General features: G+C 48.0%; 3 protein-coding genes across 5 annotated transcripts in view; 1 reads left to right on the forward strand and 2 right to left on the reverse strand.

Annotated features, from left to right (window-relative positions):
• The first annotated feature begins 434 nt into the window (after window positions 1-434).
• LAMP5 (lysosomal associated membrane protein family member 5) lies at window positions 435-13,581 on the forward strand. The gene is made up of 7 exons (XM_040612080.1): window positions 435-566; window positions 2,157-2,253; window positions 2,513-2,685; window positions 2,873-3,004; window positions 3,085-3,190; window positions 4,617-4,805; window positions 11,386-13,581. Exons 2-7 carry the CDS (start codon window positions 2,214-2,216, stop codon window positions 11,562-11,564), a joined length of 819 nt encoding a protein of 272 aa, XP_040468014.1. The 5' UTR covers window positions 435-566; window positions 2,157-2,213; the 3' UTR covers window positions 11,565-13,581.
• Window positions 573-2,101, reverse strand: LOC121096343 (collagen alpha-1(I) chain-like; the record flags this gene model as incomplete). The annotated part of the gene is made up of 1 exon (XM_040612224.1): window positions 573-2,101. A coding segment is annotated over one exon (933 nt), but the record flags the coding sequence as incomplete, so codon positions are not given.
• Window positions 12,266-27,767, reverse strand: part of PAK5 (p21 (RAC1) activated kinase 5) — a 96,245-nt gene continuing 80,743 nt past the window's right edge. For all 3 annotated transcript variants that reach the window (XM_040612079.1, XM_040612078.1, XM_040612076.1), the window contains 5 exons: window positions 27,283-27,416; window positions 25,150-25,276; window positions 22,110-22,235; window positions 19,937-20,071; window positions 12,266-19,309 (listed from right to left, as the gene is read on the reverse strand). In XM_040612079.1, the coding sequence (XP_040468013.1) occupies window positions 19,154-19,309; window positions 19,937-20,071; window positions 22,110-22,235; window positions 25,150-25,276; window positions 27,283-27,416 (678 nt within the window). In that variant the 3' untranslated portion in view covers window positions 12,266-19,153. The remainder of the gene's footprint in view (window positions 19,310-19,936; window positions 20,072-22,109; window positions 22,236-25,149; window positions 25,277-27,282; window positions 27,417-27,767) is intronic.

The raw sequence follows: 27,767 nt of genomic DNA on the forward strand, positions 1-27,767 counted from the left end.
ACAGGTGATGCAATCTGTGACCTTAAACTGACCCTGGTCACAGCATTTCAAGTCGGCTCCCTCGGGTGAGACCCTTCTGCTCTATCCAAGTTTGGGGGCTTTTTTTGGTGTTACGAAATCCTGGGCCTTTCCTGTTTTTTGCCATGGAGAGCAGGATGAACGCGGCTCTGTAGGCTGGAAGTGGGGACTGTCACTGAAGCTGAAGGCTTTTTTGTTGTGATGTGCAGCTGGCAGGTGCCGGGAGAGCACGGTTCTGTGCTGTGGGGCTCGGGGAGCTGGGGGTCAGGCTGGCCTGTGGCTCTAACACAGCTGCTCTCTCCCAGCTGCTCCCAGAGGTACCCTCCTACGCAGGCTCGATGCAGGGACAGCTGCACAGAATCATAGATTTGTCTGAAGATTTAGAAGCTACCTAGAAACCTCAACAAACCTGGAAATTAAATAGGGGACTAGAGGAGGAAATGGAAGCCAGTTAAATACTGAGCTCATCAGCGAAAGAGACCTGAGGAAGCCAGGCACAAAGATCACGATCACCACAGGAATAGTCTGTTGCAGTCAAAGAGCCTCAGGTAAAATTATTTTTTCCCCTTTATATAGTCCCATGAAACTATTATCCATAGGTTAATCCTGTGTCGTGACTGACACAGGTCTGGCTCTGTTTTGAGGGGCAGGAATGACTATCCTGAAACAGGAGGGAGGAAACGGCTAGAATATGTACGGCAAAGCAGAAAGGAATTTCAACAGAATAGTTACAAAAATCAGTTTGCTCCTTCAGTATGTGCTTTTATTTTTAAAGAGCTGTTTCCCAGCAAGAAAACCCCTCTCTGCAGGTGTGCCCTGGCAGAGCAGGGGCAGCTTCCCCGAGGTAGCTGCCCACAATCAGAACTCACCTTGTAGTACCTTGCTCTGCAAAACCCTGGACCGTTTCCTCCAGGCTCCTTTTCCTGAGCTAGAGAAGCGAATTGCTAGTGAATCCCCGTAACGGTGCATGCTCCTAATAGCTGCTGTCCCTTTGACTTTTTACGAAAAATATCTGTGGTGTAGGGCTCCTGCTGCCCCTGGGACTAGTGTCTGTACGTTGTCGCTGTTCGGACGTGCTGTTGTACGGGGCCGCGGGCGGCAGCGCCTTGAAGAGCCACAAAAGCTCCCGCTGAGGGGCAGAAAAAATATTTTAACGTGGCATCATCGCCTGGCGCAAGGGAAAGGCGAGCCGAGCCCCCAGGGGCGCGGGGAGGGCGCTGGGGCCAGCGCTGCCGGGCCGTGCCCCGCGCCAGTGCTGCCTGCCCCCGGCCGCGCCGACCCCCGGGGCAGCCCGCAGCGCACCGGGTGGCACCGCGCCGCCTCCTCCCGCAGAGCCCTCTGCCGGCACCCCTGCTCCCGGGGCGGGGGGAACGGGGCCGGCACCCCTCCTCCCGGGGTGAGCGGGGAACGGCTGGCCGCGGTTCTGCAGGGAGCGAAGGGGACTGATTGCCCCGCGGGGGAGGCGGGCGGCAGGCAGCCCCCGGGGCCGGCGGGGAGGGGGTGGCCCTGCGTTACTCGCCCCGCCTTGCAGCCCCGTCACCCCGGGGCGCCCCGCACCCTTGAGCCTGGCAGAGACGAGCCCTGCGCAGCCCCCCCGGCACCTGGGAACGCTCCGCACGGGCACGGCTGTCCCGCGGGAGCTGCCGCCGGGCGCGGCACCGAGCGGGAAGGGGGGCAGCGCCCCGGGGAGGGGGACCCGGCCCTGCCCTGCGAAGCCCCTGTGCCGGCACGGCGGGGGGGTGCAGCTGGCCCGGGGTCCCCCGGCTCCCCCCTGCGAGGTCCCCGCTCTCCGCCGGCATCCCCGCGGGGATCCCCGAGAGCCCCTCTGGGGGCGCGGCGGGGACCCCACGCCGGAGGAGGGGAATCCCTGCTCCCCGCCCTGCCTGCGCGTACGCCCTGTCCCTCCGCGGGGGCGCCCCCACCGGCTCTGCCGGCTCCCCCCTCCCACCCACACCCACACTTCCCCGTCCCTCCTCCCCGCCGCTCCGCAGCACAGTGCTTTTGCAGCCTGTGCAGCTCCTGAGACAGGAGGTGTTTCAGGGTTTTTTTTCCTCCGTTTTCCCGATTTTTTTTTTAAATTTCTTCATCTTTTTTTTTTCTTCTTCTTTTTTTATTCTCCCCCTTTCTTTTCTCCGGAGCGGACCTATTCGGAGGAGCAGCAGCAGCCGCGGACACGCCGGGGCCGAGCAGGGAGGATGGCTGGGGGGCGCCTCCCGGGGCTGCTCTTCCTTTTGCGTGAGTATCGCCGCGGCGAGTCGCGACATGGAGCCCTATTGCGATGAGGCAGCCCCTGGCTCCGAGACAGACCCGGCGCTGCTAGAGCACCGGTCCTGCTTCGCCGCCACCGGCTGCCCCATTTCCGCTGCCCGCTCTGTCGCGACAGGGACGCCCCGTCGCGACAGGGGAGCTTATTCCAGCGGGCTGGGGGCGGGCAGGGGGTGTTCAGGTGAGCTGGCAGAGTCTCGGCCGCCGCTCAGCGCATCTCTGCCCGCAGACGCCGCGGCTCGCCTGGCTGCCGAGCAAGAAGTTGAAAATCTCTCCGGGCTCTCCCCAAACCCCGAAAAGGACATTTTCGTGGTGCGGGAAAACCGCACGACGTGTCTCATGGCGGAATTCGCCGCCAAGTTCATCGTTCCCTACGACGTGTGGGCCAGCAACTACGTGGATGTGAGTGGGGCCGGGGGAGCGGCGGGGGTCTCGGGGCTGCAGCGCCGCAGCCGCGGGGCCGCGGCTGGACTGGGGCGGGGGACTCCGCCGGTGCTTTGGGAAGCCCTGTGTGCCCTCCGAGGGTATTCACCCGGGGCTGGGGGCGGGAGCCGGGGCTGCCCGTCTGAGCCCCGCTTCCCGTTTGCAGCTGATCACGGAGCAAGCCGATATCCCGCTGTCGCGGGGTGCCGAGATGAAGGGCAAGTGTGGCACTAACGAGTCGGAGCTGGAGATCTCCTGGCTGGAGCAAGCGTACACCCTCAAACTCTTCTTCCTGAAGGTATGGGGCTCCCCCCGCGCCCCCGGGGGCTGGGGGGCACGGCGGGGCTGCCGGGGCCCTGACCGGTTCTGTCTCGGCAGGAGGGGCACAACACGTCCCGGGGGCCCGAGGCTTTCTGGAGGCTCAGCCGCATCCAGTTCACCTACGACACTGGCGAGCGCACCTACTTCAAGGATGCTGTCAGTCGTAAGCATCCTGGGGGGACGCGGTTTAAAGGGGATCCCTGGGGTCTGGCCAGCGGGGAACTGGGGGCGGGGGGGGGGGGGGGGGGGGGGGGGCGGGCGGGCAGAGACCAGCACCCCCGGGCTACTTACTCACTTAAATGCAGTTTATTGGGGGGGGCAGGTGCCAGTTTTAAACTACATATTATCTTAATCACCGCCGCTGCTGTGGGAGGGAGAGCCCAGAGCTCAACCTCTGTCTGCTTGCAGGGCTGCAGGTCCCCCTGACAGGGCAGTGGGGCAGGGGTCTACCTGGTCTGGAAAAAAAAAAGTCTCATTTCCTGCAGGAGATGTTTTCTAAGGTTGATTTTCTTCTTGCTTCCAATGGTGGTTGAATAGATGGGGAAAGGAGCTGTTTCCCAAGATAAAGATGAGGCGGACATCAATAACTGTACCCTTGCATGCCACTGCACCTCAGATCCTTCTCTTTTCTCACTGGGTTTCCTTTCTTTTGGCTTTCATTTTATCTCAGTTTTGCTCAGAAATGAGTTGCCTTGTGTTGAACATTGAAACGTTGTCATTTGCAAATTGTTCTTCCTCAAGATTTTCAAACTCCAGCAAATGGGGCGTTAAGAGTTTATGGCATAAGGCACGCTAGACATGGAGCTATTTTTCCCGCTGCTATTTCTACTGTTTGGGTCCCCAAAACACCATGGTGGCAATGCCTCAGCATCCCCTGCAAATGCAAAATGCTGATTGCCTTTCTGTGCTGCTGGAGGGGGAACAAAGGGCTGCAGAAGAGTGGGAGGTGGAAGGCACCCCCCAGTCCACCTCAATGAGCCGTATTCAGCTTTTATTTGTAAAGCAAGCTTGACATGATGGGAAAATATTTTCTCTGAACCTATAGTTGGGTGAAATGATCATGTTGTATTTTCAGGAAAGGTGATAACGGCCTGTGTTGCTTTGTAGTGAGGTCCCCAAATTGCATTGCTCCTTCCCACCTGAATTCAGAGTCTAAGTGCAGCCACAGGAATTGCTGTTTCTCAAGTGTAGGGATTACGAGCACAGTCCAAGGATGAAATCTGTATACACACCAATAGAAACCAGTCCTCCGACTGCATGGACTTCAAGTCCTGCGAGATAAACATAGCTGGCAGAAGCAGAACCAGCTCTCCCCTTTGTGCTGGAAGGACCAAGCGCTCCAGCTGTCCGTTCCTGCTTGCAGACAGCCAACCCGAGTGCAGGAACTGCCCTGGTTATGGGAGGGTGTCATGCTGAAAGCATCATCCCTCCCCAGGAGAATATGCTGCTTTAAGAGCAGTGGAGCATGTGGCCACCGCATCGTACACCGCCTGTGTATCCTTGTGTTCCGTCCATTAGCTTTGTTAATAAAGTCACGTTGGTCCCCCAGAGACGGGACCTGACCTCTGCTGTTTCTGCCCCTTGACCAGCTGGGAAGCACACGGCCAGCTCGCACCGGCTCTCTGCCCTGGTCACCCCGGCTGGGAAGTCCTATGAGTGCCAGGCACAGCAGACCATCTCCCTTGTCTCCAGCGACCACCAGAAGTCTGTGCAGCTCCTGCTGTCGGAAGTGCGCCTCCAGCCCTTTGATATCACTGCGGATTTTGTCTTCAGTGAAGGTAAGGTGCAGAGCAAAGGCATGTCCTGTATTCCTGAGATGTTGACGCTGCTGTGACCTTTGAGGGTATCACAATGTTCTGAAGGAATCTGGGTCCCACCTTTATCAGATCACCTGCCCTTCCCTCCAGCAGGTCTTCAGTGCTCCCTGCAGGCCCTCAAACCCATTCCCTGCCTCTGTGGTCCCAAAAAAAACTTTACAGATTCAGCCCAGCTGCTCTTTGGTCAAAACGTGGGCTATTGTTGCATGTGTCTTGGCTTCTGTAAGGACTTACCTGGCTGGGTTTTCAGCAAGTGCCAGAACTGTCCAGTCCCTGGGGAGCCCTGCAGGGCTTCAGCAGCCCGTGCACATGCAAGGTGCCTCGGGACAGCTCCAGGGGCTTTTTAGGGCCACTGCACGCTGAGGGAAGCTTGGGGCTGCGGTGGCAGGAGATAATTGCGGTGCGCGTTGCTGGCTTCAGTTTGATTAATGCTTGTTGCAAGGATGAAGGAAGAGTAACAGGGACTTCAGCGAGGCACCTCGTGTGCCAAACACATGGGATGCTGTTCCTCTCCTTAGGTTTCTTTAACATTAATTGTGGATAAAAGAAAATGGTAATTAACGTGTGCTGTTTGTATCAAAAGGTTGTACTGAAGTCAGCAGCAATGCTGTCGTGGGGCAGAATTCCTACAGATTTTGCCTTCCTTTATCCTGAAGAAGCCATGGTGCTCCTCCTCCCCGACTTCCCCCTGCCTTTCCCATCAGGTTGAATGAGGGAGCGTAAACATGCTCACCTGAATTCGGGCCTTGAGACTAGTCCCCTTTTTATATTGCTATCTTAGCAAATTAACTCCATTATTGTAGTAAGATGCAAATAAAATTTGTAATAGCCAAATCTTTTAATAAGGAGCTAGAAAATAATGGTGTTATTTTCAAGCCTGGCATTAAAAACCTGGGGTTTTATTATTTTGCACATGAGAAATATTTTAGAACGCAATAAAAACCCACCACTGACTATAGAGCCAAGCACTTAAGCTCACGACTTGTGTTCCTCTAACTGATGTAGTAAATACATGCTATTATGCACACTGGCTCTGGCAAAGCTCTGCGTGGCTGAATTACTCATGGCAAGGCCAGTGTAGTATGGAGGTTTTATTCATGGGCCCAAATAAATCTTTTTTCACTCCCATTCCGCCCACCCCCCTCCTTTAAAGTATAACCACGTTTTGCATAGGTTATGTTACAGGGAGAAAAAGGTAGAATTTAATAGTTTCCTATAATTGTTTGTTGGCACATCTTCATCCTCTCCTCCTCCTGTGGATCCAGGCTTCCTGCACTCGGGATTTGACTGGGCAGACCTTAGAGGCTGAGAGAAACATATTTAAAATACGCAACTCTGGAGTCAGTTTTAGCTGTTATGTCTCTGTGATACCAAACTCGTCAAGTCCGAGAGCTGACAGTTAAAACGACCAAACTTGAGGTTCGTTGCCAAAGGGAACTACCTGCCTTTTTCATGATACGTTCTTTCATATCAGGCAATAAATTTGTTTCTGTTTTTTTTTGTTTGTTTGTTTTTGGGTTTTTTTTTCCCCCTTTGTTTTTGTAATTTGGGTTTTTTTTTCTCCAGGACACAAAGAAACCCTGGTTGGTTTAGCAATTTTAAACCCGTGCAGGGAATTTTCCTCCTGCAGAAAGCACGGTTTTTCTCTTTGTCAAGCTTTCTGGGTTTTTTTTTTGTTGTTGCTTTCTTTATTCAAGGACACTTTTTTTTTTTTTTTGTTGAATTCCACAATTTTGTTGAATGACGTTAAATAGCAAAGAGCACCTGGAGAGGATGGTCAGGAATGCCCAGGAGTCATTTATCATTGACGCTTCCCAGGGCTCTGCCGCTTCTCCCTGTGGCATGTCCTCAGCACATACATGGCAAAACATGATCCTTTGTGGGGTTTGAGAATCACTGCCAATCTTAAATTAAAGCAATTAGCCTTCTCCTTTTTGGTTCATTAATTTCCCATTACGTAAAATTCCTATTAATTATGAACAAGCTACAGAACATTTAAAAATATTATAGAATAGAGAAAGAGACCTGCTAGAGCAGAAGAATCGCTGAGATGCAGGAGGGTCAGGGCCCTTTTGCTGCAAAGAAACTGAGGGAAAGGTTTTGTCGTTAGTCCTGACACTGTCCTGTCTGGGATGGATTAACAATATTGTAGGGAGTAATGGGATTGATTTTTTATTATTATTTATTTATTTATTTTGGAATGCTTAAACTCGTGCACTAGAACATATTTTTTCATTTTTTTAAGGTGCTGCTTCCAACTATCACATATACATAAATATATGTATTTACATATATTTACCTATTTCATTGCAGAAGCAGCAGAACATTTTTTTCATTCAGAGCTTGGGATTTTGTAAAATTTTTTTTTAAATGGGGAAAATGTGTGTACATTTTTCAGCTTAAAAGATCAGTAAAAAGAGCTGGATTGAGAGGGTGTGAGGAAGACCTTTAAATTGACAAAAGAACCCCACAGCAATTGTCAGCTCTTGATTTTAATCAAAATAATGCAAAATACTAATACAAAGGGATACAAAGGCTGAGAATTAGGGACCAGGATCTGGGAAGTCTTGTCTCCCTCTGAGCCACCCCAGACAAGGGCCACGTTTTCTCAAGGGTCCTTGGCACCCAGTAGCTCCTTTTGCAAGGTATTTGGCCACATTTAAAAAAGCACCTGGACTTTTTTTTGGGGTTTTATTTGTTCGGTTTTTTAAAGCAAATCACTTAAAAATGCCCATCTCAAAATCTGAAGAACTCCATCATACCATGCCAGACACAACTGGGCTGTTTTCCCATCCCTTCGAACAGCCCCTGCACTGGTCCTCAGGCTTATGGTCGTGACTGTGGGAAGCAACTGCTCCCTTTACAGCGCTGCTATTTGTTCTGCAGAAGGATGCTGAAACAAGAAAATGGGCCTGTTGGGTGGTTTTATAGCCTAGTGCTGAAATTGGACGAGTGCTCACCATAGAAACCGTGGCAGTACGTGAGCCTGGGTGAGCAGGGTGTTGGAGGAAGTGCAGCACAAAGAACAATGAGGAACGTACCTAAATGCCTCCGTTGTATCCGCCTGCAGTCTTTGTTTGGCAGGGCAGGGAGCGGGGCTGCAGGGTAGCACCTCTCCAGCACAGGGGTGAGCCTGCCAGGTTCGGGATGCAGCAGAACTCCCGGCATCACCTGAACTTTTCATGTAGTTAAAATTTGCCGAGGATCTTTTTGCTTTCCTCGACTAAGGGGTAATACCCAGCAATCTGGGAAATGCTGAGCTCCCTGTGGAAAATTTGATGGAAAGGGCTGTTTTCCTGCAGAAGGCATTGATTTAAAATAGATAGCAGCTCCCAATGGGATGGTGTTTCCTTTGTCCATGCATCAGCCAGCCCGCCTGCCCGCACTGTGCTTGACTGGCTGAGTGTCTGAATTTGTGTCTGCTGCGGACTTCATGCAAGCCCTTCTCCCCTCCTGCTCCCCCTTTGCCTTTTCCTTTGCTGATAGACCAGGAATGATGCCTGTTACCTACCTCCCTGTGGTGCTGTGGACATTGGTGCCTATGCAATGCTTTCAACTCTTGGGGTGAAAAATGCTGTGTTAATGTTAAAGTACATTGTTATAAATGTGAAAATAGTTTTATATTGTAAAATGATGTGTTTAAACATTAATGTTAAAATACAAAATTCATCCTCTTAGTAGTCAGAATCTGGACAGCCTTAGTTCTGCTGCAGATGTGTTTGTGCTTAGCACTTGCCTGTGCTCCCGTGCTCCGTCCCCCACAGCCCCATTCCCGTTCCTCCTACACTCTCCAAAGAGCCCAGACTTTGGTGATCTGCTCCAAAAGGAGAAAATGAATGTGTCTGTTGAGGAGAAAGTGTTGGTAAGGCGGGAGGTGGCTGCTCTGCCTTTACTACTGGGACAGAGTGCTTTCTGCCCGGGGAGGTGCAGTAGTGTCTGACTGGGGAGAGCAGTGTGGCTGGGGGGTGCTGCTGGAGACTGCGAGCTTTGCTTTACTTGGTTGGTTGTCCCCTGTGTTGTTCCCAACCGCGCCCCCCCCCCCCCCCCCATTGTTTTTTTGGTGTGGGATTTTTTTTTTAATCCATTTTTAAAAATGTCAGGATAAAGAACTGTCATCTTTGGCCGATTGCAGGAGTTGACACCTTTTTGAGTTGTGACTCAGACACTCAATTACAGCTAATGGCTTTCTGTGGGCACCAGAGCCTCAGCCCTGTCCTCTGGCGTGCTTTGTGCTCTGCAGCCAGTTTGCTTTGGCAAAAGCTGGGAATTCATATCTTGCAAGCAGGTGCTTTAGAGTTGGGTTAGCCCTCTGCATCACAACGCTGGTGCTTTCAGCTCTGCCTTCTTCGCTGGCTGCAGACCCTCACATTCACCCCATGCTCCTGCAAATGCGGCATCGTTCTTGTTTAAGGAAAGGCACGCGGGTGAGCCTGCCATGTTTGAGCACAGGTGAATGGCCTGGGTTGGGTTTACAGAAGGCTTGTTTCAATTTTCTGTAGGGTTTAAGCTAAACCACTTTCAAAGCAAATATTAGTGCCCATAGGAGGAGATTGCGGCAGCTGGGCTAAAGCGCTGCTGGCTGGCACGTCGGCACACCCGGGCCCGTCGGGCTGTCTGCAGCCGTGTGGTGAGTGCGCAGGAGCTCCCCCAGCACGGAGCTTTGCTGTAGGAGGGGTGCTGCTTTGTACCGCAGCGTGGGTCAGGGGGGTCGGAGCACCCCTGGCCCCATGGCACTACCCCCGTGTGTGGCTTTGCTCTGTCAGGTCCGGGGCTGCCACCCTGCCACTGTGTCTCTGCTTTGGCGCTGCAAGTCTTGCCAGGCCTTAGCATCCTTAGCCGGGAAGGATTTCATAAAGCTCTAGAAACACAATTGTGGGAGCTAAATAATAATCAGGATTTTTTTTTTCTCTTTCTCCTTAATAGAAACAAACAAAACCCCTGCATTGCAGCTACTGCTGAATCGCCTGTAACACTCCTGGTGATTAATCACTCCTCTGGTGAAACAGTGAGCAACTAGAACAGAGAAGGGCATTTTTTTGTTAGACTACATTTCACTTTTGCTTTTGTGTTTCACTTCATTTACAGCTTGAAAGGTTTCCTGATGGCATCACTGCAAGCCTGGTGCTGGGAGGAGGTCTGGCTCTGGGAGGCGACAGAGCTCCTGGAGGTGTTGGCACTGCTGGAGATGCATCGGTGCTGTCGCCTCCTGCCTGGGCCTGGGGGTCTCTGGGGTTTTCCTGCTCTTTGCCACATGCTGTTAGATTTGCAGAGCATTTGCTGTTGATGGTTATCGCAGGTCTCTGCGTCTTGCAATCAGCTGTCTGGGGAACCCATCTGGATGGTCTTTACCGATGGGAGGAATTAGTGGGTGCCCTTTGTATCTGCCCATCTAACATACAGCCTTTATTTCTATCCACTTATCTATTTCTTATATCTATTTATTTATTTATTTTTAAGTAATTGCTGTTTTCATTACAACTCTAGTACCATCAAGAAGATGATCCAGAGGCCAGAACACTGTTCCTTCTGTACTTCGTAACCTTTTTTTTTTTTTTTTTTTTCCCCTAGAGTTGACATTTTTCTTCTTTTTGGTGTGGCAGCTCCATCCAGCAGCATCTGCTCTGCCTGTCCATCAGTACGGATAATCAACAGTCCCGGGGGGAAAACGTAAATTGTGATCCTGTCGTACAGGCCTGCAGTAGACTCTGGAAGTGTGAGGGAGCTGAACCAGGATTACCAGTGTAACGTGTTTCCTAACCTTGGTGGCCTTTGCAAGCTAAATAGAGAAGTGTTTTACCATTGTAGCTGCAGTTCTTATTATTTTCTGTGGTTTATTAGGCTATGACAGGGACTCATAGGCCATAGAGAAAAACACTGGGGAGGCTCATGTTGCTTCTGCTCATCCTTTGCTATATTTGACAAAAACTGTGGGGTGCCAGGATGCTGTTTGACCACCAACACACAGAGATGCTCTGCCAGTGCTGGTCAGCTCTCCATGGGGAGCTCACAGAGAGGGGAGAGGTCCTGCATGTAGAGGGGAAGAATCTTTTAATCCTGAGCAGGGTAAGTGATGGAAGGATTGAAGACTTACTGATGTTGTGGGCTTGTGATACAGTATTTATAGACTTTCTAACTAAATAGACAAAGCAGATCTTCAGCCAGTCGGTGGACTTAGACTTACGCTCTCCTGCTCCTAACAAGGCCATTGCTGTGCTGTTGTGGCCGAGAGGCCTGAGGAGGAGCTGAGGGCAACAGAAGCGTTTTTTCCCACTGCATCAGCTGGTGTGATAGATGTTACCTCTCCCTCCAAACTGGTGTGGTGACTGTGATTTCACTTCCATCCAAAGCAGCTGATTTTCTCCCTGGGGCTCCGATGGTGGTTGCAGCCTGTCCTTGCTGCTGCAGCTGGTTTTGCTGCGCATGGACCCCCAGCGCGGAGCTGTGACTCTGGGGAGGTCAGTTCGCTACTGCAGCAAGAGCAGATTTGCAATGGCTTATTCTTGTCTCTCTCCCTTTGTCCTTTGTTTTTGTGTCCCTGCAGAACACAAGTGTCCAGTGGACCAGAGGGAGCAGTTAGAAGAAACCCTGCCGCTGATTTTGGGCCTGATACTGGGGCTGGTTATCGTGATAACCCTCTGTGTTTACCATATCCACCACAAGCTGACAGCCAACCAAGTGCAGATTCCTCGCGACAGATCTCAGTACAAACACATGGGATAGGGGACAGGATCAAGAAGCCCAAATATTTATCAGGTAGAAAAAAAGCAAAAGCACTTTTTTCTATGGGTGAGGAAAAGTTGTGGGGGGGGCAAGAGATGGTATTCACAACACCTAATGGTGGGTGTTTTGTGGAGACACACAAGTTAAGGTTAGGCTTTAATACAGCTAGTGCAGAGCCATAGCTGTCTTTCTGTAAGAGTGGGAGCATCCGATTCTAGGAGTGTGTCTGTGGCAGTAGGTGGTATGAATACCTTCTTAAGCAGCTGGGCTGATCATCTGGAAACAGAAATGCTTCACATGTCAAAGTTTAACATTGGGGCAAAATTGGATTTTTTTCTTTTTTGGGGGGGAGCTTTTTTTCTTTTTTACCATCTCAAGAGACTCTAACCTCCCCAATGTGCCGCTCTTGCAGCGTTCAGCCCTCTACGTTCATGTCCGTGCAGGGAGCAGGGCTGGGGGATGGAGCCATTGCACAGACTTCATTAAGGTCCTCTAGTGAAGGGACTCAAAGCACATTCCTGAAGCTTGCACTTATGTTAAGGACAGCATGAAGGCAATACAGGTGTGTTTTGAAAAAAAAATTAGATTAATAATTAAAGGCCAGAACCTCAAGCTGGTATAAATTAGAGCAGATTGCAGCCAGCTGAGGAGCTGACCCCACACTTGAGACTGACTGAAGAAAGTTTGTTTTTGCTTCTTGAGGCACATCTGAAGTAAAAATAAAAAAAAAAAAAAAGTATTGATAAACAAATTATAAAGTGCCATGCTACTGCAAGTCAACTGAGAAATGCTTCTGGCTGGACATCCTGCACGTATTGTGATTGTGGTTGAGATGTTACATTGCTACCTGCAACTGATATTTTCACAGTGAAAAAAAATAAAAAAGAAAGCAGAAATGTTAAAAGTTACTATGCAGATTATTCAGGTATAATCTAATGTAACAGAAAAAAATATAAGGGAACCCTTGAAATCTATCCTTAAATGTAGACAATTTTTAAAATTAATTAAAACATGTACATATATAATACTTGATTTGCCTTCTTATTTTGAAATTATGTAATGCTTTTTTAAACTCCATGGTATCTAATGGAAATGGTGCAAAAATACATAATCTGGATGGATGTTAAATGTAGGATTTATTCTAGCATGCACATGGTTTGGTGAAAACATGGTGGTGGCTTGGTATTCTGTGATTTATTGGTTATTTCTAATATCGTTCTAATCTCTTGGCTGGTGCTTTCTTACATGTTTGGTGGGCAGTGGTGCGTTTCACTCCAGTTTTGTCTGGTTCCCACTGAAACCTTTGCCGTTCCTTAGCTCCAGTGTTCCCGCAGCAAGGGTTGGTCCAGAGCTCGTGTTCGTTTAGGGTATGGGAAATACCTTGTGCTTGAACTGATTTGATCCAAACAGGGACTCGTACAGACTCTCCTCTTTCAGCTTAAAACAGGGTAATAAGCATAGTAAGACAGTAATTTCAATGTTGAGAAGTGCAAGAGGAGAAACTTAACTGCTTTTTAACACTGCAGCCTCCTCCAAAATTCATGTGTTTTTTTTTAAATGAAGGTAGATGCAAGCAAGTCTTCCTTCAGTCCTGTCTTATTCCTGGTCTCATTTCTATGTCATGCTTGGCTTTTTGTTTTCTCATTTGGATGTAAGAAGCAAAATTATGGCACTAATGATGCTTGTGGCTTTGCCCTTTTCTTTTACAACTCCAGTGAAAAGTGTTCTGGGCGGGCTTCAGGCTGACCCAAGTGCCACTGCCTACAATGAGCTGATTATTTTTTTTAAAAAAAGGTTCTTTTAGAGGCAGCCAGAAAAAACTGTAGGTAGCAGGAGGGTGAATAAAAGGATTAAAGGTTCATCCTTAATAGAGAGGGGCTGTAGTTATCAGCTTTGTCCTGCCTTGCTCTTGTCTGCCCTCCAGCCAGAAAGGCTCTCCCAGCCAGCTCCCATCAGCCTGCAACATCTGCTCCTGCATTTGACATCAAAAAAAAAAAAAGGAAGGAAACAGCAGAACGGCAGATGCCACAGGAGTCCCTCTGTTGTCATTTATCTTCTGAATAGCACATTTTGGCACGGCAGCTGCAGGAGCCATTGGGATGGCACGTGGTGCAGGTGAGCAGCACTGGAGCAGGACACGGTGGCAGGATGGGGATGGAAATTGCACCCACCTCAGACTCACTCCCCACCTGACCGATTCCCTCCCAGGGAGCTGCAAGTCTTTGGTGTCAATAGGAGCAATTTCTGCTGGTTCAGTTGACTATAATTAAGATACAAAAGAGTTGGGGCATTGTCTCTGAAAAATGGGGGGAGAGAAGGACTTTGTGGCTGGAAACAAGGAAGAGGGTCCTGGTTTTCCCCTGTGCCATCTGTTTCTCTAGGAGAGCCCATTAGGGCTTTTTCCCTCCTCCTTTTCACATTCATCAGCACCTATCCCTTTTTTCTTTTCCCTTGAGAAACCTGAATTAGTCGTGTGTCCACTTAGATATGGAAATTTTAAATGGGTGACATATAAGAGATTCTTCCCTTTCACTTGCCTTTAGTAGTAGCTTTACCGAGATAAGGAAATGCACATTGCAGTTTTTTTATAAGTTTTTGATTTCTGATGCCTCTCTCCTCTCCAGTTTTTAACTCCCTGAAGGGATGGCCGGACCAGTAGTGGACTTGCATGGCTCAGCTGCTTGCCATGAGCCCTGGGTGCGTCCAGCCTCGTACTAAGGCCAGCGCATGGCCGCTGGCAGAGGCAGGGTAGGTGCAAAGCATTTAAAAATACACAACCGTGCAAAGCCTTTATGCTGCTTCCTCTCCACCTCCTGCTTTTACCTGGTGTGATGGCTCCTCACACAAGCCATTGCTGGCAGTCCCATTTGTGTTACAGTTCCTTGTATCCCACAGAAATCATACTTACTTTGCAGAGTGGCTTTGGAGGCAGGAAGGATTGTCCACGGCCGGTGAGGGTTGACAGATACTTCTCAAAACCAGAGCAGAAGGTGGCAAACCCACCGCTCTGCAGCCTTGCAGCATTTCATGGGCTGTGTTTACTTTCTTAGCCTCCCTTGGAAGCTACAGTTTGGGGTTTACTTGGGGCTGTTTAAAGGCAATAAAATGTGTGACTTGGCTGTGTCACTCTCAGGAGCGGCAGTGGCCAGGGGCTGGAGCTACTGGCAAAATGTTATCTCCAGGCTGTTTTTGGAGCAGTCGGGAATTTGGTGTGTCTTGTTCAAGGAAAGCTGTTGGTAGCTTTTAGCCCCTTTCGTGGTGTTGCTTCCCCAACTGCAGAAAGTGAGCAGGATCTGCCTGGTCTAACAAGGAGACGCGCTCGAACATCTACATGTGTTTCAGATGAAAAAAATGCTCATTTATGGTTGACTCGGCAAACTAATTTTAATTAAACCTGCAGTGACCTTTTAAGGGCTGTCATAGCAGAGATGCCCAAGGAAAACCTCGTCTTCACCGCTCACAGGAGACTGTCCTTGACAGATCCCAATGCATGAGCACTAGCCAATGCGCTGAGGTGGTGGCACTGGCCATCTGATGAGAGGACAGCCCCCAAGGCTGGTGCAGCCCTCACAGCCCTATGCCCATGGACTGTAAGAACTTTTTCAGCTTTTCATGCCAGATGGTGGAGGTTTCCTGTCGGCAGCGCTCAGCAGCACCTTCAGGGAGAAAGTGTCTGTGAGCTATCAGGAACAGAGGTGCGTGAATATAGTAGTTTCTTGATTTTTCTAAATTAAGATAGAAAATGATTTTTTTTTTGATGGACTGAAATGTTTTTTTTCTCTTTGGGAAGAAAGAAAATAGAAACAATTTTAGCTCAGTGACAGTTTGCATTGTGCTCCAGACTGATGTATCTTGTTTAAAGTTAAGATTTTGAAAGAAACCCCTTTGAATCTTTTAATTCTGTCCATCCTTTTGTTAATACTATCAACTGAATTTGGTCTGAATTTTCCATTTTTGAAAATTTATTTATGAGAGGTTAAAAAAGCCATCCAGCTTTGCTCCTGCCCATCAAACTACAGTGGCATCTTGAGGATGGCAGCACTTTTATTGTGATTTAATTTTATATTTAGCTTTCATTCATTGAAATTATTATGAGATATGGCTTATTATGAGATAGCTGCAAACCTGGAATGCTTTGCTTTTTAGATGTTTATGAACACTAGTAGAAGGAGTGTAAATATAAGAAACTTATCACCCTACTGAGCTCTATAAGGACCTGTAATAATTAAGCACTTACTAAAGCAGCTCTTAATGACTTACACAGTACTTACAATTAGAACTTTAATTAGAAATTATCAATGTATTGCTGAGGAGGGGAGTTACATAGCCAGTAAATGCCCTGGCCTCTGGTACTAAAATTACAAGTATTTGTGAATACTTTTAGAGCCGGTGACCTCAGAAGCCATCGTTCCTTAGCGACAGGCAGAACAGATGCATTGGAGTAACTGGCTGTACGCGGGGTCAGCCTCAGCTGGTGCAGCAGATTAAGACCTTTTCTGGGTGAATGGATGCTCCCAACATCTGGTATCTAAAAAAAAACCTAAAAAGAGTGTATGTTTTTGCTGAGATGCCCAACAAGGGCAAGTCTGTGCAACCCACAAGGTGATAGTCATGGAGGAAACGGCTGGTGAATGACAAACGGGTGCTCCAGGACTGGTCCCATCTGGAGGTGGGAAGGTCACAGGGAGGAACAAAATTAGTGTCCAGTGTCAAGGTGTTCACAAAGGCTGATGATATAGATTTGAATATTTCCCTCTGTTTTCCCCTCACTTTGGGATTTATTTTTGTGTGCGCTGTGTTTAGGGGTTTTAGCTCACAGGCTGCCTGGTTTTGCCACACTCCCATAGCTCATCATAGGTGTTTATGCAGTGATTGTGCCATCAACCAGGAGAAAATACTATTGACACTGAGACGCTCTTTTTTTGAGGTCTTATTCCTACTCTTGTAATTTGGGAAATGATAGCTGGACAGCTCTATCTTCCAGTATCTTAAACTAATAAATACAATCAAAAAGTACAGAACAACCTGCTTTTTCCTGCCCATACAGGCATGACACCTGAAATCAGCTTCCCATGGCTGGTGGGCTGGCACAGGTTTTATTTTTGATCCAGTGGCTTTCCTAACCCCAAGCCCTCAGGGCGCTGGTGCTCATCCCCTGCGACCTCCGAAGGGGCTGGGCTTTCCCAGCCGCTCCCCACCCAGGAGTCAGGGCACGGCTGTGATGAGCAGGAAGGAACCAGGGCTGAGCCGCTGCCTTTCAACGCAGACATGGCCACTGACTTTTAAATCAATATATATATGTGTGTGTATATATATATATATATATATATATATATGTTTTTGTATGTGTGTTTATAGCGCACATTCTAGACAAAGACCCTTTTTTTCTTTTTATTTGCTTGGTCCAATACCGTACGACTCAATCAAATAGAAAATAAAAGCAAGGCATGGGGGAAAAAAACACACTGAGAATTAAAGAGTTTATTAATTAATTTATTTAACTTGCATGTGCATTTGTCTCACCAGTAGTTGGTGTTCACAAAAAAAACCTTTGAAATTGACAAAACTTTCAGTAAACTTGATGAATACAGTTTAAAGTATCTAATGATAAGAAAGTTGCAGAAAATTCTTCACTTGTACAGCCTAAAATGTGCTGAATCTGGAAGAAAAAACCCCACCAACCCCAACCCCTTTTTTATTCAAAGATGGTTAAAAAAGTTTCCTTTATTTAGTGGCTAGTATTACAGCTTTGCCTGTGTGTCATTGCCTTTACTGGTGCAGCCTGTTTTCCTGAGTTGTCAAGACTACAAAATAGAAACACCTTAGGACACGGTGGGTGCTGCCAGGTTTCAGCAGGTGGGTACCAGGAGAGTGTTCGTGGTGGGGCGGCAGGAGCAAACGTATTTGCTTTAGTGTCTTCTCAGTATGTGCAAACAGAGTTAAGAAGAGAAAGCAGTGGGGAGTAAGACACACAGATGTAAGAACATTTATTCTATTCTGAGTTTGTATTTATCTCCTCTTCCCTTTCTGTTAGTTTCCCTCCCTTCAAATATTCTTTAACTTTTTTTAAGGGCAGTACTAAAGGAGCTTCTTTACTATTGGCAACTCTTTTTGTCCTGGAGGAAGATCTACAAGAAACAGCTCCTGCCAGATTTAGATGTTTGTTTATAATTTACTACAATAAATAACAATTAATTTATTCACTATGAAATTCCATAGTAAGAAAGAAACTAACTGTGTTTTCACAAAATTGGCTTTGCATTTCTTAATAATATTGTAAAATGAGGTCAGTAAGAAAAAAACCAAACCCTTGAAAAACATGGCTTTTGTATCATACATAATTAAAAAGAACTAATCGTTAATAAATAATATCCATTTATAATTGAAATAATTATGAAGCACTTCTAAAAATTTTAAAGGCAAATCTATTTAGGCCTACAGTTAACATGCAGAGTCATCCAACAAATAACACAAAATTGCACCGTAGTAGTCAACTGTTGCATCAACATTCAAAAAGGTCTAGACAGCAGCACGACTTCTCTATGGCAAACATCTCGTAACGCGTCACAACGGTCTGTCTGAGCCCTGGAGGAACCCGCCGGGTGGGCGGGTGGGCAGACGGACTCCTGCCCTTCCTTTCCACTTCCAGAGCGTGACAGAAATAACGGAGGTTTCTGAGATAACAAACTGGCCTGGTGGTGTCATAAAGCGATGGGACCGCCATGGCACGGGAGGGTGACCCTTGAGCAAAGGTACGCCAGGTGCGTTAGCTCCCACCGCTGGAGAGATGGGCAGGGAGACCCTGATGACCGCCACCATTCAGCAGCAGTTCTGATTGCCACCGCGCCACCAGTAGCGGCGAGAGGGCGAGTGCCCACGGCCAGAGGGCCCGTGCTCCCACAGACAGGCAGCGATGGCTCCTCGGGCTGCTGTGACGGTGGGACGAGTGCTCTCCTCACCCCCGATGGAAAATCTGCAACACCTTCTAACTCACTCAAGGTGTGTTGGTTTTTTTTTTCTCTTTTCAAAAGGGTTAAAAAAGTAGGAAATTTAGCTTCTCAAATTCTTGCTAAGTTACACTTATTACTTGAACTAACACAACAGTTACATGACAAAGTACTGCAAATTATCAAAATGTACTGTACAGAAAATTACAAATTTGTTGCAAAATACATTGCGCTGCTATGACTGAGATAAAAAGTGCTTTTTTTTTGTCAGAAAAGTGTTCTGAAACAGAAGTGCTGTAGCCTGCAATAAAATTCTGATGTTTCACTCTGGTTGTGCTATCCTCTACTAATTATCTTTCCAACCTTGTTTGCATTTGGCGCCTTCTGCCTAGATGGCTGAGAAGACAACAGCACTGGGGAGCGACGGCCCACGGCGGAGCATGGCCACCGAGCTGTGGCCAGGATCACTCCCCGGTCCCTCGCAGCCCCCGAGGGCACCTCCGTGGGTTTTTATACACCGCATTATTTCTGCAGGGCTGGTTTTCCTCTGCAACTCTGCCTGCGGTTCCCACGCAGCTGCTGGGATTCCTGCGTGGCCGTTATCCAGACTCTGCACTGACATCCTCCGAGAAGTCACCGGCTTCAGCGATGCCTGTGCTGCCTCATGAGGGGCACGATGCAAGAAGGGGGCCCAGCCAGTTTAAGAAACGGGTGTCTCAACAGTTCTGGTGCTGTGGCTCTTTGTGAGGGCTCCCGCACCAGCATCGAGTCCAAGAAGCCCCGGAGGACCGAGGAGACCTGCAACATCGCACTGGCATTAGGGGCGGACAAAGACACCCTTTTCCAGCCTACGCTGGGTCTGTGCACGCTGCTTTTCTTGGGAAGACAAGGGACACACCGAGCTTTCCTACGGCAACGGAGGTACTGAGCTGAAGGGCTGTGTGTCTTCTATGTGCCATTAATGTTCAGAGTATTTGGGCATCGGCGGGGTGCAGAATGGCACACGCTCCCCAGCTCTGCATGCGGCGGGTGAGAAAAGCACTATCAGATGCTGAGGGCTTGGGTCCGGCGTGCAGAGGCTCACCCAAAACGGGGGTCACCCAAACACTCTGGCACTGGGCGTGGGTGAACCAGCCCACTGGCAGCAGGGCCCATGTGCCAGTTTGCTCGGGCCCTCAGGCAGGGCGGGAAGCGGAGGGAGCACGAGGCTCTGCCCAGCTCCCTTCGGGAGCAAAGCCAGGGCTGGGCACAAAAAGGCTACGGCTCGCTGATGGCTTTGGCCTTGGATCCTCCCCACACCTATGTGGGACCCACAGGTGGTACCTTAAAAATGCATTTATCCGTGGGGCATGGATGCGTGTGGCTATGGGGTTGTTACTAAACATTTGCACGTGCAAGACCCTCATCAACTATGGAAAGTCTGACCTTGTGCATGTCCTTCACGCGGGGTGGCAAGTTGTCCCGGATTCGGCGCATGGCCTGCAGCGGCGGCTCGTTGAAGTAGGGAGGCTCCCCGTCTATCATCTCTATCACCATGATGCCCAGGGACCAGATATCCACCTGCAAAACACAGCCTGTGCAGAAACACCACCAGCAGCGCCGCGAGGGGCAAACGCGCTCAACACTGGGCTTCAGGCAAACCGCTGAGCTGGCTCACGCTGTCGTACCTGCTGTCTGTGGCCAGTCTAAGCCAATGGTCTGGTGAGACATCTCTGTAAATCTTTCTTTTTTTAACCAACCAACAACAATTATTTCCTTCTGAGCAGTAAGTGCACTGAAGAAATAAACTAGCAACAACTTACAAACGCAGGTCTGCAACTGGTTTAGGTGATGCCCATGGAAGCACTGCTAAGGCATGCTCCTTTGAGAGGCTGGCTGCACCCTCCTGTGCTGCACTGATTTGCATCCACTGGCTATTTACCCCAGGATGGCTCTGCGATGCTGCAGAAAGGTGCAGCTCATGGGAGAGGAGAGTATGATGCAGCTGCTGTGCCAACCTTAAAGACTGCAGGAACTCCTTTTGAGACCCCAAGGCAAACACACAAGCACTTACTACACCCAGGCCCGTTTCCAGGGAGCACAGGTAACACCTTAATGTAATTCCTTTGGAAAGTGATTCAGCTACAACTGAAACCCCCCCCCCCACACCTTTTCCGCCCCCCCACTCAGTCCTGGCCTGCTGCAGAGCTGCTCCAGAATCCCCAGCCTCTGACAACTGTAATTTCTGTCATTTGCCAGCCCAAATACAGCCAAGGCCTGTTCACGCGGCTTTTGCTCTTTTGCCAACACTATCCTTCAGCTTAAAGCTCTTTTTTTCTTCCTTCCCTTCTGGTAGGGAAGCCTAAATTAGTCGTTAAGTTCAGCTACTTTATAATCCCTTCAGTGTAATTAATGGGCTAATAATAGCTGATGTTATTATCCCTGAACAGCCTTGTACAATGCCACATGTCCCGGGTGAGCATCAGTGCCTGCAGGGTGCTCTCACCCTCGGGCCCACGCTCCCCTGCCTGCACCAGATCGGTCCCTGCAGCGCCGTCTGAAGACACAGCGTCTCCCATCTCATTCCCCCTTCTCTGCGTGTGTGGTATATATATGTATGTGTGCATATATATATCTATATCTATGCATATCTGCGTGTAAATATATATCTATATATATTTGTCTTGGAGGTTCGCGCTCTGCAGCTGTTACTACAGGCACTACCAAGCAGCAGCTGACTCCCCTCACCACGCAGCGGAGAAAATGCAGCCGCAGGGGAGGCATGAGTCACTGTCACAGCTGAGCGCGGGAGAGGGGATGCTCTTCCCAGGCTGGCAGCGGTGAAGTGCTGTGACTCAGGGCTTCCTAACGGACGGGGTACGGCACGGCAGAGTAGCCAGGTCCTCTCCTTGCTGGTCTCATCTGAAGGGTTCCAATAAAAACACGCAAATTGCTTTTTTCAGACCATTTGGCAGTGCTTAAAATAGTTCTCGCAGACAGGCTTCCCCCCCCCGTGTCTCAACTAATGAGAGCAATGACTGCAAGCAATGAGCTGATGTGGGGACAAACGCTACAACAGAGGGTGGCAACCCAACCCACCCAGCCAGCTCCTGTGTTTGGGACCCTTGTGCCTTTGCTGGCAGCCTCTGGAGGAAGGGGATTGCAGCAGAGCGGATCTCTGCCTGCAGGTCTGTGCAAATACCAGCAGGACCTGGCTGTGCCGTACGGGCACGCGATTGAGCTGCTGGTTTGGCATATGCAGGTGTAGGCACCTGTAACTGTGGCTCCAGCTTGCAGGTTTGATATTAAAGATCATCAAATGGTCTTTCACGATGTGAAACGATGCCGTTTCCTTTCATACAGCACCCTAAACTAAAATATGTAAAGACATTACATTTAGTGCGCTATTACTTAATGACTTCATCTCGGAGAAATGCTTTAAAACAAGGCAGATGTGGCACTCTGGGGCAAACACGACCGCTGCTATTCAGCGTATCTGTGTAAATGCGTTTGAACTGCACGGGTCTGACAGGGCTTAGTGGGGCCAACCAAGGCAGCACACGGAGGGAAAACAGCCGCTCGGGGCCCACATGGACATGCGGAGCTGCGCCGGACTCACCTCGGTGCCGTAGGGCAGGCGGGATATCACCTCTGGTGCCATCCAGTACGGCGTCCCAACGAGCGACTTCCTCCTGGGGACCTCCTTGGACACTTGGGCACAGAACCCAAAGTCGGACAATTTTATCTGGGAGGGGAAAATAAAAAGTAAAAAAAAAAAAAAAAAGAAGAGAAAGCCCCTCCTGACTAACAAGGCAAATTCCTCTGGGACACCGGTCTGCAGCTGCAGCAGGGGGGGGGGACAGGGCTGAGTGGCAGCGTTGGCCTGGGACAGGACAGCAGCACAGCTCTGGAAGCGTGGCTGGAGCCAGCACCGCAGCCTGGGGAAGGTGCAGCTCGCTGAAATGAAGGCGAGGGAAAGGAGCAGGGAAGAGCAGCAGCGGTGCTCGTTATTAAGATCTCCTGTCATAGCTCATTGCCTCTCCAGCAGCAGAAGATGCGGAGGTGATAAATAGCTTATAATATTTAAAAAATAGAAGGAAAGCAAAACATTCTGAAGTAACAGCATTTTATAATGAATCTATTATTGCATATATATATATATATATATACACGCACCCCACATTTACAGTCTATGTATGTACAGTGATATCCAGTAACATATGTACTTCAAGTGATACACCACTCCTATTATTTCTATCAGGTACATGATCTGTGAGTTCACCAGAAAAGTTGCATTCATGTTGTTTTCTTTTACCACAGCGAGCGTGATCTAACACTCAGAGAAGGCGAGCCCCCTGCCAATGATTTTTCAAGACTAGGACCTCACACTGCTGACAGTCACTAAAGGAACTGCCGTCTTTATGTAGCAGGGGAGCTAATTTGGGGAAGGCAGGCAAGGGTACTTCCAAAGGCTCTTCCAAAATGGTTGTAAGAGATAAGGAGACCTGCTCCCTTTGCTTGGGGAATTAAAGACGGTACTGTCCTTGAGTAGCTGTGGCAGTGACCTGAAATAGAAATAATGGGATACACAAGCACTCCAGAGAGCAGCTCTTGCTGCATCATGTGCCTGCTCATACTTCTATGCCAGGGGTTTTTTTACAACGAAAATTATGGAAAATTATCACCTCCCCCTCCCCGTTGCTGTACAATGCCAAGGTGAAAACTCCGCGAACTCCCAATCAAAACAGGCTGGGCTGAGTGCTGGTGGCATCACCCCCTTCCACAAACAGTTTGTTCCTTAAACCTAAAGTCTGTTTTTTCTCCCTCCCCCAAGTATTTATTCGGAGGCCTAGAAGCTATTATAAGGGTTTTCCAGGACATCAGCCTAACCCCCATCACCCCCAGCTATACACCACACGGTGCAGCCACGACCCATGGCCAAGGTCCATGTGCCACGTATCCACTGACGTACTCAGCCCCTGGGGATAGGAAGGGAGCCCAAACAGTCCCAGGACAACCGAAGCGGGAAACTGCATAAATCCCCGGATTGTGCAGACCACCATTTAATTATCGACACTGATTTTTCTTTTGGATTCAGTACAGACATCGCTTTTTTTAAAACTAATGGTATTATTTTTAACAGAATTACAAAGTGATTGTTGGTATTTCTAAAACAAAGCCAATAATAGCCCAGTTCTCCATGATAAATCTATTTTTCAGTTTACAGGATGAAGAATCAAAGAAATAATACATATTTTGGAAGCAGAGCCCAATTTTCTTTTGTAGGAGCACAAGAGGTTTTGCATATCTATTGCTCATTCAAGTACATAAAAGAAGACAATTTTTCTCAAAAAAAGATAATTGCACAACACAGCCATGAAGGAATCTGCAATGCAGATAATAAGTACTGGAGTAATGAGTATAATGAGGCACTGTATGCAGATCCCGGGAGCAGATCAGATGCTATTTCAGCAACATGGATTGAAATCGCAACTGAAAAACTCCTACACGTGTGGTATTTTCTCCCCCCAGCAGGACTAACAGGAGCAGCCTGTGACTGCTGCAGGAAGAAAATCCCTCTCCCTTGCTGAAGCGGGACCGGGCCTGGGAAGCCAAGAGTTTTACCTGCTGAAGATCTGGGTTTGGTTCCAGACCGACTGGGTGCTCCTGGCTCTGTCTAGCCTGCTAAGTCGTGCTTTAGACAGTGTGTAACGCTGGTGGAGCAATCCTTATAGCCCTGCTTACGGGACTCACTGGCCAGAAGCACATTAGTTACTATTAATCTGTCCCAAGGGGGCCACAAGGTGAGCTGCAATGTAGTGCCTAATTCAAGCAGAAATTAGGATCTTCTATTTAAGAATGGTTTGCCTCCCTCCACCTAAGCCTTTGGGTGCCCAGGTTTTAGGTGCCTCAAGTTTTACAGCTCTGTATGCCCAAACCACTTTTCTCCTTGTAAGGAAGTAATTTCTTAGGGACCAAACACTGCTGAAGTAGTATTTTTTTGCGTGCAGACTTTAAGCACGTCATTTGCAGCATTTTGTCTCCTTCTCTTCCCACTCACTAACAACACAAAACAAGACCAACTCATTGACAGCAACATCCCATCCAAGTAAATGGAAGTGCGGGGCAGGCATTATCAAGCATCTTGTAAGCGTGCCTATGGTAAAAACTACTCTCACCATCAAGGAAGTGTTTCAGCAGTAATGCTGAGTATTGCTGTTCACACAGATTGATGTTAGCCTCCTAACTAGCTTGAGAAAACAGAGCAAGTGTATAGAAGCTTGCTAACTTGCTAACTAAAGGATGTATTAAATATAGTAAAAAGAAAGTTTTTTTCTGAGGCGCATGGGAGCAGGAGTGGCGCAGCGTAAAGGAAGGTCTCCTGTCACCTAAACATCACCCACGTGGCACAGTTTCTCCTGCCACTGCCTTCTGATGGCTCCGATCCCCCCCGGGGACTCTGCATGCAGCGCAGATGTCAATTACCAGGCAGGCCAGGCCTGTGTTTTTCTGATTCAGCTCTCTAACAAGTTATTCACAGGTCACAGCCCTTGGTTTCACATGCCTGGCTTATTTTTTTTAAGTTAGTATCACTATGAATGTGTACAACTATTTTCATGCCACCCCAAGAGACAACAGGCAAAACAGTGGGTGCTCACCCTCCCATCGCTCGTGAGAAGGATGGAGTCGCTTTTGATGTCGCGGTGGATGACGCCTTGGTTGTGCAGGTAGGACAGGGCTCTCAGGACGGACAGGCAGACGGTCGCTATCTGCTCCTCGTTCATCCTGAAAAAACAAGGTGGAAAAACAGTTGAGCATTAACAAAGACTGTGGGAAAGGGGAGCTGGAGCAAAGAGGCACCAGTCCCCCTTCACACCAGTATACAGCCAGCCAGGAACTCTGTGGGGCAACTCTGGTCCTATTTCTGTCAAAAAAAGGGGAAATGAGGGATAAGGAACAACTCTGCAACGAGGTCTGGGTAAGTGTCCCTGCAGCACTGAAGAAGCAGAGTGCACTACGTGATGTACAGAGTCTGCTTCCCTCTGGGAAATAACAGAAATGCCTTATTTACAGTAAACTCACTGCCTGCCAAGGAGGGCAAATCACTACTGGGATGGAAACAAGCATGGAATAAATATGAGAAAACACACCCTTAACTGTGCAGACAAAACATCAGGCCCTGGGTGTAGCTCTTCCAGAGTGTTTATCTGCTTTTATGCCTTCTATAAAAATATTCAGGGTACTTCAGTAGAAAAAAAAAAAACCAAAACCAAAAAACCAAACCAGCAGGAGTCCTCATTTCTGCGCACACTTGCAAAACCCCTCTGGAAGAAGCCACCAGCCACAGCACAACAGTGACGGCCGGGATGGGTTGTGCACCCTGGTACTGCTGCCCCATCACTGCGTGTCTCCAGCGTCTCTACTACATGGCCAGAAAAAGACCCGTGAAGATTTCTGCTTTAACTTTGTGTACCATTTGCAGTATTTTAGCAAAATCTTTGAGAGAAGGTCATGCAATATAAAAAAAACCCAAACCAAAACCCACAAAAACTCAGAAGATTAAGGAAAGACTATTTTGAGTTAAAAAATAGATGACAGCTCTCAAGAAGTGGTGTACTGGGAACATCTGTTTGCCATTAAACTCCTGTCAGAAATATCTAAGATAGAGCTCTTAATGTTTTGGGGAGCAGTAGTTAATAAATGACTTGCAATATAGTGATTTATTTCAGCACATCAGCTAAGGCAACACTAAAAAATAAAATACCTGTGTTACAACTCTGCTTTTGATAGGAGCTAAGAGCATCATTAAACCATGAGAGAAGACAAATTTTCTAACTGATTATTCCTTGCTTTTCTTATTGCTCATCTAAATACTCTCCCACTGGTTTGGTGTGGAAATTTTGGTTTTTTTTTTTTTTATTCAAAGGGAAAAAATGAAATAAAGGATCCCTCTTTCCCATCTCATTTTATCGTGCCTTTATGAGGAAAAGGTGATTGAAAAGCAGATGTAAAGAGGGCTGTAAAACCTAATGTGTCCACTCAGACAAGGATGACCAGTTCTATACACTACAGCTTTTGTGCTGGCAAATTGCCTTCTTTAAAGGTACAACGTTACCTGAAATACGGGAACAAGCTCTACCATAAGCACAAATATTCTGATAGAAAAATGCCTTCCCATCATGTTTTAGGCTTGGTTTGCAGTTAACGTTTCTGACAGTGTGGTTACATGGGTTATGAGTATGGAGAGAAATCACCCTCAGAACTGATGTAATTATGACAGCAAAACCAATACAGATCATCGAATAGGGAAATTTTTTTTTTTTTGCCATGCTAGGAAGTAATGCATAAAAGTCGTGTGGCTGCTAAATTACCTCCTAAAGTGCCTTCTTTCCTGTCCATTTAAAAAATATTGGTACCAACAGGAATTCATCTGCATGAGCCACTTATTTATGCTGGTAAAGTGAGCGTGCTACAGTATGTGTGTAAATAGATATACATACACACACAGAGGCATGTATAGCTATGCACACACAAGTATTTATGTGTATATATATTTTTCCATGTATGTGTGTATCTTTAAGTTTGTATATATGTATTGTGTATGTATATACAAACAATATTTGTATTATGCAATAAATATACAGATACACACTCACATACAGAGCCAGGCGGTACCCAGCTTCCCTCAGCAGGAGGCGAGGTCCGGAGGCACCCACAAAGGAAAGCCGCGGCACCTCCCTCCCGCTGAGGGCTTCACGCAGCTGGTGGCCAGCGCGGCACAGCCAACCCACCTTGTGTGAGTCACGATATCTGTCAAAGCGCCGCCCTCCAGAAACTCCATCACAACCCACAGCTCGTCACCAACAAGGTAACTGTTGTACATGTCAACCACGTTTTCATGATGGTAATCTCTCATGATTACAACCTGTGAGGAAGAAAAAGATGATACGTGAATTGCTACAAGCATTATCTGACACTTGTTCTGACCTTCTTTTTCATTGTACGTTTCTCTTTGTGCTTAGTAAAGGTTCTGCTATGAATCACATCCTCCCTAATCCTTACGCCAACACATAAACAAAATCAATATATTTACATAAAAATAACAGTCATTGTAAATACATTAGGAAGAAGGAAGAATCTTCAGTTGCTGAAGTGTAAGTGGTAGATAATTGGGTTCTTTTCAGACTGCAGGAACAGGACTGTTTATTTCATTGCTTTTTATTGCCAGTTGCTTTCAGTGCAACAGAGATTTTTTTTTCTTTTGACCTGATCCATC

Source organism: Falco naumanni, chromosome 12 (assembly GCF_017639655.2).
Source record: "Falco naumanni isolate bFalNau1 chromosome 12, bFalNau1.pat, whole genome shotgun sequence".
NCBI classification, from domain to species: Eukaryota; Metazoa; Chordata; class Aves; order Falconiformes; family Falconidae; genus Falco; species Falco naumanni.

What these genes read in the sequence shown, in the direction of transcription:
- LAMP5 (XM_040612080.1), top strand. Translation starts at nt 2,214, where the DNA reads ATGGCTGGGGGGCGCCTCCCGGGGCTGCTCTTCCTTTTGC. An exon ending in GGGGCTGCTCTTCCTTTTGC is followed by an intron (nt 2,254 to 2,512) that starts GTGAGTATCGCC and finishes CTCTGCCCGCAG; the next exon opens with ACGCCGCGGCTCGCCTGGCT. An exon ending in CTTCAAGGATGCTGTCAGTC is followed by an intron (nt 3,191 to 4,616) that starts GTAAGCATCCTG and finishes CCCCTTGACCAG; the next exon opens with CTGGGAAGCACACGGCCAGC.